The following is a 13,536-nucleotide window of genomic DNA, read 5'->3' as shown; positions in this document are numbered from 1 at the left end:
ACAGGATCCTTCCATCCTTTTCTCATATACGTTCTTGGCAGATGATCCAGAAGTGGTTTGCCATTGCCTTCTTCTGTGTGTGAATGGGATGCCACGGAGAAACCGGGGAAGCCCTCGGAGGAAAACTCCGTGTTGCCTAGACCACGGCCTTGCCCAACACAAATTATAAATTCGGGCACCGCCGGGAATCGAACCCGAGATCCCCAGGATTACAAGGCCAGCGTTCCAACCGCTAGACCACCGTGGAATATGTACTTGATTTTAATGTCTAAATAATACCTTCAAATGAGCCATTAGTGGTTCCTTCCATAATTTACCACCTCGACATTCACTTTATTTCACATTTCGTTCCACGCTGCATATCCTTCGAAGTTTAGAAAGTTAAGTATGAATCAGCCGGTGTAGATGAAAGTTATAATGTAGCACAAACAAACTGACTTCTATGGTGCGTGATAATTAGTAACGCCTTGATAAATAAATCGCGGCCGCTTCAGATATTTTCTGCTGTATGTTTATTCGATGGACGTGACCCATTTGCGCACGCCCAGAGTTTGGTTCAGGAATTGGCTGCTCCCCACCTGGCAATCCTCACAGCTCAACAGCAAGAGCATTATGTATTTCTCGCAGATAAACTTCAGATAGTAAATCTACAGAGGAATACTGCCTCGTGGGTTCCGTTTAGAATCGTATTTAACAAAGGTAAACACTTTACAAGAGGCAGTGTTGTAATCATCACAATATTTCTTGATACTGTACAGCCTCGTAAACAGCTATGCCTTCTATATTTAGTTTCTCTTTTGTGAACGTCAACATAAAATGCATATATTTTGGCTCTAAGAACTAGAATACCTCATTATTCTCCTGCCCTTGTTCTCTGTCGTGGCCTATTCGTAATAGCGGCACGTCATATCCAGTATAAAATTCGCGAAAAGATTACAATAAAAATTAATTTAAATTTCTTCTCTTTTAATAAAAGGGTTATTTAACGAGACTCGGAACAATTTCACTTGTCTCAACAAAGTAATGTTTATTTTTAATCGTTCTCAAATGTTATGACGTCACAAGTGCACTCTCTCATGGAATGGGACGTCACATGCTACATTAACCTGCGTCATCTCGTTTTAACTTTTAAACAGCATTTAAGTAAGAAGTTATAACAACGGGGCCTGGAAAAGGGCGATTTGTGCGAAAAAGCTAAAGCTATTTTTTTAATTAGTCTGCGAAAAGACCTATGGTTTTCGTTTTTCGAAAACTCTGTAATAATTAGAATTATATTATTTAGTGTTCTGTCTGACGACAGGTCCATATGAACAGGATCCTTCCATCCTTTTCTCGGACTGGGACCTGTTCATATACGTTCTTGGCAGATGATCCAGAAGTGGTTTGCCATTGCCTTCTTCTGTGTGTGTGAATGGGATGCCACGGAGAAACCGGGGAAGCCCCCGGAGGAAAACTCCGTGTTGCCTAGACCACGGCCTTGCCCAACACAAGTTATAAATTCGGGCACCGTCGGGAATCGAACCCGAGACCCCAGGATTACAAGGCCAGCGTTCTAACCGCTAGACCACCGTGGCTCCTAATAATTAGAATAAGAGAGAAAATAGATCACACCAGTTTACAAATTCAATTCGTATTACGGTTAAAGGCGGGAGAAGCCGCTGTGAATTTGGTTAGTAAGAAGCAGTAAATTCACAGAGATATGGATATTTAAACAATTAATTATGCGTTTTAATTCGATAAAGGAGAACGTCAGTGCAAAATAGAAGCCCTAAATGACAGTGTAAGATTTTAACGTTTTAAGAAGTAGGCTTACAGACGCCTACTTATATTATTTATTTATTTATTTATTTGTGGTTTATTTAACGACGATTAGCGGCATCGGAGGATAGAATGATGAATGAACAAATAATTCGAATGGAAACGAAAGGAAACGGTCGTGGCCTAATTTAAAATACTATCCCAGAATTTCCCTGGAGAGACTGGTAAAATTCTCGAAAAATAGCTCGTCTCCGAGTCGAGATACGAAGCAAGATTTGGATTTGCGGTTCCCACGGCGTGAGTCCGAAAATGGCTGTTTTCCGGGTTATTGCGCCACGTTATCTGGTAGAAGTTTACCAACGTTTCAGACGTCCTTGGTGCTGCCTCCGAGGTAGACTACACGGCGCAACAACCTAGAAGACAGTCGTCTTAAGAAGTAGGAGTGCTAACGGATTGGCCGCGAGTTCCAGTGCCTAGAAGGCAGTACAAATTTCACCGGTTAATATGATCTGTTACTTTCAATACTTCGACGATTAATAATCTTACTAAAGTCACAGCATCCATGTGTGTCTTTTCTTTTTAAAGAGACAGCAAACTAGGAGATGATGCTGTATTCACAACCATTGCCAGCACCAGATGATCTTGCCAGCAAGAGTAGGCTACATGATACACTAGAAAATTGAACTATTTATCGCGTTAAACTAAATATACATATGAAACCTCAGATTTAAACTATGGCCCAGTTTCATAATGGCAATATTTAATATGGCATTCGGAATAAAACTTACTGAATTGAAACTGGAACTTTAAATGTTTCCGTATTTCAAGCTCATTAATAAATTTGTTTTCTTCAAACTCATCCTTTATGGTTCTCATTACGTACTCGGGCTAGTTATAAATTTATTCCAGCAACAAATATATTTTCAAAACTGACCGATCTATGACACCGCGTACGAATTCAAAATGTTGATAACTTCAGTATTTAGGTACTTACTCACCAGACAAACGACAGATACATTTTAAAACAACAAAAGTTAAGTAGTACTGTAAAAAAAACTCACAGAAAAAAGTCACATCTGTGAGGTGAAAACTGAACCTTGCAGGCAAGTGATTAGTATCCCAGGTTCGTATCCAGGGGGTCTCCGGTTAAAACATCTGACAAAATACCAGCCATCCTTTCTGTTTACTTTCTTCAGAGGTCTCCCGAGATAAATACCGGGATAGCAAATTCAGATCACAGCGTTTCCTTCCACATTCTTTCCAAATCATAATTCATAAATCATCTGAATTACAGAAAAACAATTAAGTGAAATTAAACAAGTAGTTAAGAGTGCAACAGTGGATTCGAATGATGAATGTCGCCCTTAAGTAAAGCTACAGCCACGGAAATGCTAAAACACTTCACCCCGACATATCAGGCCGGCAATCTACTACACCAAGACGTGTTGTAAGACGTGTTGAAACAGAACGCGGGAAGAAGTAGCCTACAACATGTAAAAGCCGCTACACTTTTAAAAGCGTGCGTCAACTACAATTCCGTGTAATACGAAGTCAGTGTCTGTCCGAATAAACAAGAGAGCGCTGTATCTCACAAAAGCTTCTTGTGCTTACGTTATCCTAAACCGGCGAACTTACACTCCCAGTGTTCATTCTTTAAGTGCAAAATTCTGTCAAGAAATAGAAAGTCCACACGGCGTTAGAACCCACAAGACTAACATCAGGAGTCTCAAAAAGGTTCAACAGTCGACGTATGAGGACGTTCCTGGTCGGGGTCTCGGGTTCGATTCCCGGCGGTGCCCGAATTTATGACTTGTGTTGGGCAAGGCCGTGGTCAAGGCAACACGGAGTTTTCCTCCGGGGGCTTCCCCGGTTTCTCCGTGGCATCCCATTCACACACAGAAGAAGGCAATGGCAAACCACTTCTGGATCATCTGCCAAGAACGTATATGAACAGGTCCCAGTCCGAGAAAAGGATGGAAGGATCCTGTTCATATGGACCTGTCGTCACACAGAACACTAAATAATAATAAGATGAGGTGGTCTAGCGGTTAGAACGCTGGCTTTGTAATCCTGGGGTCTCGGGTTCGATTCCCGGCGGTGCCCGAATTTATAACTTGTGTTGGGCAAGGCCGTGGTCTAGGCAACACGGAGTTTTCCTCCGGGGGCTTCCCCGGTTTCTCCGTGGCATCCCATTCACACACAGAAGAAGGCAATGGCAAACCACTTCTGGATCATCTGCCAAGAACGTATATGAACAGGTCCCAGTCCGAGAAAAGGATGGAAGGATCCTGTTCATATGGACCTGTCGTCACACAGAACACTAAATAATAATAAGATGAGGTGGTCTAGCGGTTAGAACGCTGGCTTTGTAATCCTGGGGTCTCGGGTTCGATTCCCGGCGGTGCCCGAATTTATAACTTGTGTTGGGCAAGGCCGTGGTCTAGGCAACACGGAGTTTTCCTCCGGGGGCTTCCCCGGTTTCTCCGTGGCATCCCATTCACACACAGAAGAAGGCAATGGCAAACCACTTCTGGATCATCTGCCAAGAACGTATATGAACAGGTCCCAGTCCGAGAAAAGGATGGAAGGATCCTGTTCTTACGGACCTGTCGTCAGACAGAACACTAAATAATAATAAGATGAGGTGGTCTAGCGGTTAGAACGCTGGCTTTGTAATCCTGGGGTCTCGAGTTCGATTCCGGGCGGTGCCCGAATTTATAACTTGTGTTGGGCAAGGCCGTGGTCTAGGCAACACGGAGTTTTCCTCCGGGGGCTTCCCCGGTTTCTCCGTGGCATCCCATTCACACACAGAAGAAGGCAATGGCAAACCACTTCTGGATCATCTGCCAAGAACGTATATGAACAGGTCCCAGTCCGAGAAAAGGATGGAAGGATCCTGTTCATATGGACCTGTCGTCACACAGAACACTAAATAATAATAAGATGAGGTGGTCTAGCGGTTAGAACGCTGGCTTTGTAATCCTGGGGTCTCGGGTTCGATTCCCGGCGGTGCCCGAATTTATAACTTGTGTTGGGCAAGGCCGTGGTCTAGGCAACACGGAGTTTTCCTCCGGGGGCTTCCCCGGTTTCTCCGTGGCATCCCATTCACACACAGAAGAAGGCAATGGCAAACCACTTCTGGATCATCTGCCAAGAACGTATATGAACAGGTCCCAGTCCGAGAAAAGGATGGAAGGATCCTGTTCATATGGACCTGTCGTCACACAGAACACTAAATAATAATAAGATGAGGTGGTCTAGCGGTTAGAACGCTGGCTTTGTAATCCTGGGGTCTCGGGTTCGATTCCCGGCGGTGCCCGAATTTATAACTTGTGTTGGGCAAGGCCGTGGTCTAGGCAACACGGAGTTTTACTCCGGGGGCTTCCCCGGTTTCTCCGTGGCATCCCATTCACACACAGAAGAAGGCAATGGCAAACCACTTCTGGATCATCTGCCAAGAACGTATATGAACAGGTCCCAGTCCGAGAAAAGGATGGAAGGATCCTGTTCATATGGACCTGTCGTCACACAGAACACTAAATAATAATAAGATGAGGTGGTCTAGCGGTTAGAACGCTGGCTTTGTAATCCTGGGGTCTCGGGTTCGATTCCCGGCGGTGCCCGAATTTATAACTTGTGTTGGGCAAGGCCGTGGTCTAGGCAACACGGAGTTTTCCTCCGGGGGCTTCCCCGGTTTCTCCGTGGCATCCCATTCACACACAGAAGAAGGCAATGGCAAACCACTTCTGGATCATCTGCCAAGAACGTATATGAACAGGTCCCAGTCCGAGAAAAGGATGGAAGGATCCTGTTCATATGGACCTGTCGTCACACAGAACACTAAATAATAATAAGATGAGGTGGTCTAGCGGTTAGAACGCTGGCTTTGTAATCCTGGGGTCTCGGGTTCGATTCCCGGCGGTGCCCGAATTTATGACTTGTGTTGGGCAAGGCCGTGGTCAAGGCAACACGGAGTTTTCCTCCGGGGGCTTCCCCGGTTTCTCCGTGGCATCCCATTCACACACAGAAGAAGGCAATGGCAAACCACTTCTGGATCATCTGCCAAGAACGTATATGAACAGGTCCCAGTCCGAGAAAAGGATGGAAGGATCCTGTTCTTACGGACCTGTCGTCAGACAGAACACTAAATAATAATAAGATGAGGTGGTCTAGCGGTTAGAACGCTGGCTTTGTAATCCTGGGGTCTCGAGTTCGATTCCGGGCGGTGCCCGAATTTATAACTTGTGTTGGGCAAGGCCGTGGTCTAGGCAACACGGAGTTTTCCTCCGGGGGCTTCCCCGGTTTCTCCGTGGCATCCCATTCACACACAGAAGAAGGCAATGGCAAACCACTTCTGGATCATCTGCCAAGAACGTATATGAACAGGTCCCAGTCCGAGAAAAGGATGGAAGGATCCTGTTCATACGGACCTGTCGTCAGACAGAACACTAAAAAAATAAAAAATAAGTTGTTGCGTTATGTAGTACAGGGACTGCGTTAGCATTTCAGATGAAAATACTGCCTCCATCATCAACCCTGACGGTGGAAAACCCAAAGATCATCAAGACACTCGCATCCCAGTTACAACTTCACATCTAACAGACATAACTTTGGCTTTAATCTTTCACTTACCCTGCAGATTATTTTCTTTCAATAAGTAAGTCCCAGGAACACAAGCAACCATTGCTATGTGTACACAGCACGCACGTCAAACACCAGATGAAAGCTCCGACTTACGTACTCTTTCAGCCAAATCGTTTAAAACGTACACAATATCGCGAGCAGCAACCAATGCAAGTGAGTCGCTGACTGCAGGCGACATTTCTGGTCTCATGAGCTCCCTCCTGTCACGTAGACAAACTACAAGACTCGGCCTTCCACTAAAGACAACTTTGTTTTCCGTTGTTATATTGTCCCATTTTCAAGATGCGGATAGAATCTGTGAAAAACCGAAAAAAATATTTCCATAATACTCATCGCCCTGATGATGGAGGCAGCAAGGACTTCTGAAACGTTGGTAAACTTCTACCAGACTACACGGCGCAAGATCCCAAAACGTACTCATTTTCAGACTCACTGCCGAATGAACTTCACATCTCACCGAGTGGAATATTTAATCAGTGTTGAGAAAACACTCATTTCATAATTCCACTTTTAAGGAATTGGATGAACGTTCTTAATTTGTTAAAATTAAATCCACTTCACAGTCTTCAGAACTGCGGGCAACAAAATCATGTCGCAGTACACATTTATCTTCCGTTTTCCCCTTTTAATTATTAACGACGTGTGATGGCAATTAGTCTCCTCGTTTCGTGGAAAACCACTTTTCACTGTGAAAACGAGGAGATGATTGCCATGGTAACACGATAGCGCTCGTGTGGTGATATCCATCCACGAAACAAAATTATAATATTAGTTCCCCTAATCTTCAAATATGCTTAATTATCCCATCAATACAACACAATAACGTATAATTAAAAATGCATATTTAACAGATGGTTTTTCCTCGATGTTCAATCGGTTACACAGATTATTTGGTAACAAGTTACGTGTTCTGAGACCTGAGGTTCTGATGGTGGTAAAAACAGTTTGCGTAGTTGTGACTAGGCATTTACCATCGTTTCGGAAGAGATTACTGCTTCCATCTTCAGGGCTGAGAAACCCTGACGAAACGTTGATAGCCACCTATAAGACTACACGGCGCGACAATCCAGATCAAAATGATCATAGTATTAAGGATTATCACGCAAGGTGAACTAGGATAGCACTTTAGTGGTCTATTTATGTTATCCCGACCGGTTAAACCGACTGGTAACTATATGTACCACCTGTTTTAGCGATCAGTAACACTGCATTTAGTATTTGTGGGTTTAATATGATTCTCAGTGTAAGCTGGGATTATTTCCTTAAACAAGATTAATCAGCTGGTGTTTGTAACGGTGAAGTGCTGTGTTTTCTTTTCGGTACGGACTGGATTCTTAATATTTAAACCGAGCTTCAGCGTCAGTGTATTCTCCTGGCTCTGCCTTGAGCTACTTTACAAGTAGAGCAGCAGAGTAGATTCGAAATTCAGACTTCCCCGAGTGCTGTACCAATGGATAACAGAAAGCTCTTGGCTCGAAAAAAGGAGAGGGTTATACACGTATGTATATTTATTTCATTCAACCGGTTTAATTAAACACGATAATTGGCTGCTCAATTTCAACCCACGTGAAACACGACGGACAGAGCACAGACATAACCAAAAATGCATGGTAAGAACGAGACACAAACCCCATTATCCTGTGATCGGCAAGGCAGCGAACAGCATTAACGGCCACAGTAACCAGCCCAACTCATAAACGTTACATCTCAAAGTCGTGGCATTAACAAGTTTTCCGAATTCTTCTATAATCTAAATATTGTGAAAATAAAAAGACAACTACAGTTGGATAAATTAAAATTAAAATAAAATTAAAATATTTGGTTATTCAGTCAAATCACAATGTATTTAAAATAAGATAATTAAAATAATTAAAATATCATTCTGTGTTCCATATCGAATAATCGATTTACAATTGGAACAGTTACAACATGTTTCGGTTTTATTAAACCATCATCAGGTGTAAAATTATATTAAATTTAAAACTCAATTACAATTTTTTACAAATTTTCGTAGTGTAGTGTTTTGGAGGTCGTGTCCAGATATTTTCATATAATGGATCAACTTTATTCTTTGAAGTGATGCTTTTGAGGTTTACATCGGTCAGAGATGAAATAGTAGACAACACAGTTGTGTCTGGAGGTGATCCAGAAGTATTACCGTATCCGATCAAGGTTTATTACTGTAAAAAATTGTAATTGAGTTTTAAATTTAATATAATTTTACACCTGACGATGGTTTAATAAAACCGAAACATGTTGTAACTGTTCCAATTGTAAATCTATTATTCGATATGGAACACAGAATGATATTTTAATTATTTTAATTATCTTATTTTAAATACATTGTGATTTGACGGAATAACCAAATATTTTAATTTTAATTTAATAAATCACAATATGACGCAACTACACTATCTTACAGTTGGATAGTTTCTTTGAGTTTAATTTCGAGCAGATTTTCACTAAAAACGGCATTACGTGCTTAAATAACTCATATTTTAATGGAAAGGTCGTATAATCTATTATAATTATCATCACCGTTCGTCTTTTATTTAAAGACGCCATGTCTCATAATATACTGCAATGAATGTTAGGATGACAGAAAGGCATAAATTTGGAAAGGAAGCGGAACTTGTCCGGAGGGACTGACGAAAACTCTGAAAACCTCAATTAAAGTATGAGATTTGAATTTCTCACCGCTGTGAAGATGTCGACGTTGATCTCATGGAGCGGCGTAGACTTAGCCGGTCCCGAGACCCAGATTTGAACCCGGAATCCACCAAATACGAAGGACTGATAAAATTTTTGATACTATGTTTTGTTGCTATTTCAAAAATTTATTTTCAGCCGTTTTCATTAGTCTTTGTTCGAAAATTCTCTTAAAAATCTTTTTTCTGTCATAATACTGGACTAAATTCTTATATAACAGTCAGTCCATCGGTTAATTTTTGGTACAAGTCGTTAAAACATTCTCGCACTGTGAACCTTACCAGAAAATAAAATCTAATAACGGAGCAGGATTTCGAGTTCTACAACAAATCGATTCGGTTCATCTAAGTCAGATAAATTCGCGTTAACGTATCGATGTATACTAAGTGATTTAATATATTTTCAGCCACGATAAAAAAAACACTTGGAACAGCTTTTCTGGTAATGAAGAATGGCGATTCGTGATTAAAACCCCTGATACTGCTCATGTTATATTTTTCCCCCACAAAATTTCTGTTTAGAAGTCAAATAATAACAAAGTAGTTGTTTTCTGTACACGTGCAATAAAACCTCAAACAAAAACAGTTGATTCAGCAACTATTAATAAAAAAAACGCCGGTTTGTTAACACTTATCCAGTTAATTAAAAGTCCCACATTTATATTCGTCACAGAGTTTTGATAAACAGAAGCAAGGTACTTCAAATTCAATTTGCTAAACCAAAAATCCCAAGGAAAATACGTAAGCCTGCAGAACCCTGAAGCAGAAATGAATAAAGTTATTTGTTCTACAGACATTCATTTAATAAAACTGCGAAATGTATGATATCGCATTCAGGGGGGCGAGAAATTAAACTAAATAAATAATTGGCTTAAACGACCATAAAGACGATATAATGAATAATAAGTGACGTTTACTTCTCAAATACGTTCATTACATGGTAACTTATGGAAGAAAACAATGCAAATTAATGAAGTATTGCGTTAAAATGTTTCTCAATCCCCAGACCGTCTTTCGTAGGGACCTTTGAAATGACTGCGATTAAGTTTCCAGTTGTACCGATAATTATATACATATTACTGTTATTTGGACACGTATTTATGTTGGTTATGTCAGCCCCAGCTTATACCTAATATTAGAGATTTTAATACGCCATTGATTAAACTCTGAAACAAATAACGTAGGTTCACTGCTTTTGTAAATACAATTTTCCTAATAATGCATAAAATAACTTAATTCTCTCGTAAATTATAAGTTAAATGCTGTGTGGTTCTAGCAACATTAACTCAGACAAGCAGCTAACAAACATACAAACAAACAAATGTACAAAACTGTCATAAATGTCGACTGTTCTGATCATATATACAAATAAAATATAAGAGAGATCAAAAATGTGTCACGTAAAAAAGTACATTTCTGGCCTAGTGGAATGTTTGCTTCGTCATGACGCACACAAACTCTCAATTCTGCTTTCTGTTAGCCCGGTAACAAACATCTAGGATCTACCTAACACGTGAGATCCATAGAGGTGCAGTTTCATCCCATCCCAACAATAACGAAACCCCAGCCCTTCAATCACGCACGAGTGAATAATATCAAAGCGCTCTTTCCACCACAAAATCTACATGGACTTTCCTGGGATCGAACTCAGGCTTGCGCGGTAAAAAGCTGTCGACTAACCGCCCGAGCTACAACACACTTATTACAATATCACAGTATTTACCTGACAGGTACCGTAAACTCGTTGTCAAAATTGCCTATATTTCTTCCATAGTTTACACATTATATCGCTGTTTGTTATTTTTTAATTCAAAGCATATTACACCGTGGTAATCATGCTCGAATAAATCACGGTGCTCTGCCACGCTCATTTGTTTCATAACATACGTTAGTATGAGCGGAAAGAAACCAGTAACATAACAAATGAAGGTAGCATCGTGCTACCTTCATTTGTTATGTTACTGGTTTCTTCCTACTCATACCAACATAACAAATGAAGGTAGCACGATGCTACCTTCATTTGTTATGTTACTGGTTTCTTCCTACTCATACCAACATAACAAATGAAGGTAGCATCGTGCTACCTTCATTTGTTATGTTACTGGTTTCTTCCTACTCATACCAACATAACAAATGAAGGTAGCATCGTGCTTTTCGCAAGTATCACCACGGAACTTCCCCTTTGGAAAACGTATCTTGCTAGAAAACACTCCACCCGGCCAGAACTGCACCATCAGACGCAGGCCATTACTTGGCAATCATCCAGAGGCCTCGTGGCAACATGGAATGCACGACTTACCCCAAAGTCGTCATTGTCACTATGGTGTACCAGAATGCAGCTGGAATGGAAGTGAAGTTGGTCTCGTCAACGTTCTTCTCGGCGTAGAACATGACGGTAGCGAAGATGATGATGGCCATGGCGAGGGAGAAAACGAGGAAGCCGAGCTCGGAGGCGCAGGACTTGAGGGTGTAGCCCAGGATCCTTAGACCCTGAGAATGCCTCGAGAACTTGAAGATGCGGAACACCCGGAACACCCTGAGGGTCACGAAAGCGCCAGATACGTCGTCATTGTCGGTGATCCCGAGCCCTATGTAATACGGCAAGATGGCCACCACATCGATTATGCTCATCACACTGCGGACAAATTTGCAGCGATCCGGGGCTGCGAATAGCCGGAGCAAATACTCCGCCGTGAAGATCATGACGCAAGCCGTGTCGAGGCAAAAGAACACGATCTTGTAGCGCTCGCCACAAGGCAGGGTGCCTGCCCTACCCGGCCGATGTCCGCAGGGAACAGTCTCTACCACGTTCGCCATCACGGACACAGCGATGAAGAATCCCGTCACGTAGTAGAATACGAGGGCCGCCGTCGATGTGTGCGGGTTCTCGAAGGCTCTCCACATCTTCTGGCGGATGTTAGTGAGCTGCTGTAGGTTCTGGTCACCGTTCTCCGATAGCTTGTCGTCCATGAGTCGCTCCGCATTCTCTCGCTTCCTGTCTCTGTAGTCTTCATAACAACAGTCGCCGATTACGTCAGGAAGGATCCCGAAAAATGCCAACTCTTCGTCATAACTTGTCAAGCACTCGTGTTTTGGGTAGTGGAGTTTCCCCGTGCGATAATAGTTGAGAATATGACGAAAGATATCAGGGTCACGATCGAAGAAATACTCCTTACACTCTTCGTCATAGAAGAACTCCCTTTCGTTGGATCCTAGCAGAGTATCTGGGTATTTTTCGAGGGTATTTCGCCACGTTTCGAAACGCCGTCCCGAAACGTTAATAAGGAGTTTCTCGTCGTCGGCTTTCCGGCGGTCTTTGGAAATGGGGGGTGGTGGCAGTGGGTGGGTGGCGATGGGAACCCAACCAATGGCCGCCGCCCGAGCGAAGGGCAGCCAAGCGGCGACCGAGGCCATGCTGTGTGGTGGAATGTTCTTCTCGGGGCACTAGGAGACAGGGATTGGGTAGCTCACCGGGTCCCGCGCGCCACAAACGACACCACTCGGTCCATGTCCATTGTCACTGCCACACTGCTCCGGACCTGGTAGCTGGCGAAGGCTATTTCGGTCACACGGCCATTTTGCAAAATACCACCCTCCGTGAAGCTCGCGCTCAGCCAACTAAATTGATTTTTACCCGCGAGGTTCCTCCACTCGTGCCCAGCAGAGCCACCTACCGACCCGGTCCCGACACTGCCTGTTGCCTAGGCGACCGTGACGTCAGGCGCGTTGCAGACCTTGCGAGCGGGCTAATTATCGGTATCTTAAGACGAGGTGACTCTTATTGTAAAATGATCTTCTATTTTACCACCAATCACATGATTCCTGTGCCTTAAGCTCCACAAATATTGGTGTTAACGGAGACACTGTCTATATTGACGACAAAATCTCGTGGGAGGGAACTAACGCACGAAACTCTTGGCTTCCATACATACATGCTTGCCAACATATATACATAGTAATATATATTTCATGGGCCCATGTTTTAAAATAAAAACAGTATATAATTAATGTCTAAAATTAATCCGTTAACCTGTGAGCAAAACGTGTTCCATCAACATGGTAAAAGCAGAGTTTTCTATAAAGTTCTCGCTTCATTAGCATGTATTGCGTTGTTGTAAAATGCAAATACGCTCGACTCGGCACTCTGTAAACATTAGTGGCGGTTTCTTTTTAAATTCTACGCTGAAAATAGGAAGAAGGGGTGGGACTACTAATAATAAAACCATAAGTGGTTTATTGACTTCACCACTGTCAATCTACTCACCAAGGAAAAAGTCCATTATAAACATGACTGCAGAATAAAAGATGAGATTTACTCTCTACGTTAGTACACACTGTTACGAACAAATGGTTAATCTTACTGTCAGACCAAATATACAGGCTTTAAAACAAATAGACCTACGTGACTGTTCATCCAAGTAAAAAT

At 42.4% G+C, this 13,536-nt stretch overlaps 1 protein-coding gene across 7 annotated transcripts in view; it reads right to left on the bottom strand.

The window, feature by feature from the left end:
* Positions 1-12,747, bottom strand: part of Shal (Potassium voltage-gated channel protein Shal) — a 116,004-nt gene extending 103,257 nt beyond the window's left edge. For 4 of the 7 annotated variants that reach the window (XM_087356088.1, XM_087356092.1, XM_087356089.1 and 1 more), the window contains exon 1: positions 11,410-12,746. In XM_087356088.1, coding sequence (XP_087212214.1) covers positions 11,410-12,524 — 1,115 coding nt within the window. In that variant the 5' untranslated portion in view covers positions 12,525-12,746. Of the gene's footprint in view, positions 1-11,409 lie in introns of all 7 variants that reach the window. The other 3 variants (XM_087356091.1, XM_087356094.1, XM_087356093.1) reach the window with 2 other exon arrangements.
* Positions 12,748-13,536: the final 789 nt, after the last annotated feature.

This window comes from Zootermopsis nevadensis, unplaced genomic scaffold, assembly GCF_977971745.1.
Source record: "Zootermopsis nevadensis isolate Lab colony 2312 unplaced genomic scaffold, Znev_1.0 Znev_ptg000025l, whole genome shotgun sequence".
NCBI classification, from domain to species: domain Eukaryota; kingdom Metazoa; phylum Arthropoda; class Insecta; order Blattodea; family Termopsidae; genus Zootermopsis; species Zootermopsis nevadensis.
Note: the sequence above shows the minus strand (reverse complement) of the source record. Positions and strands in the feature narration are given on the sequence as shown.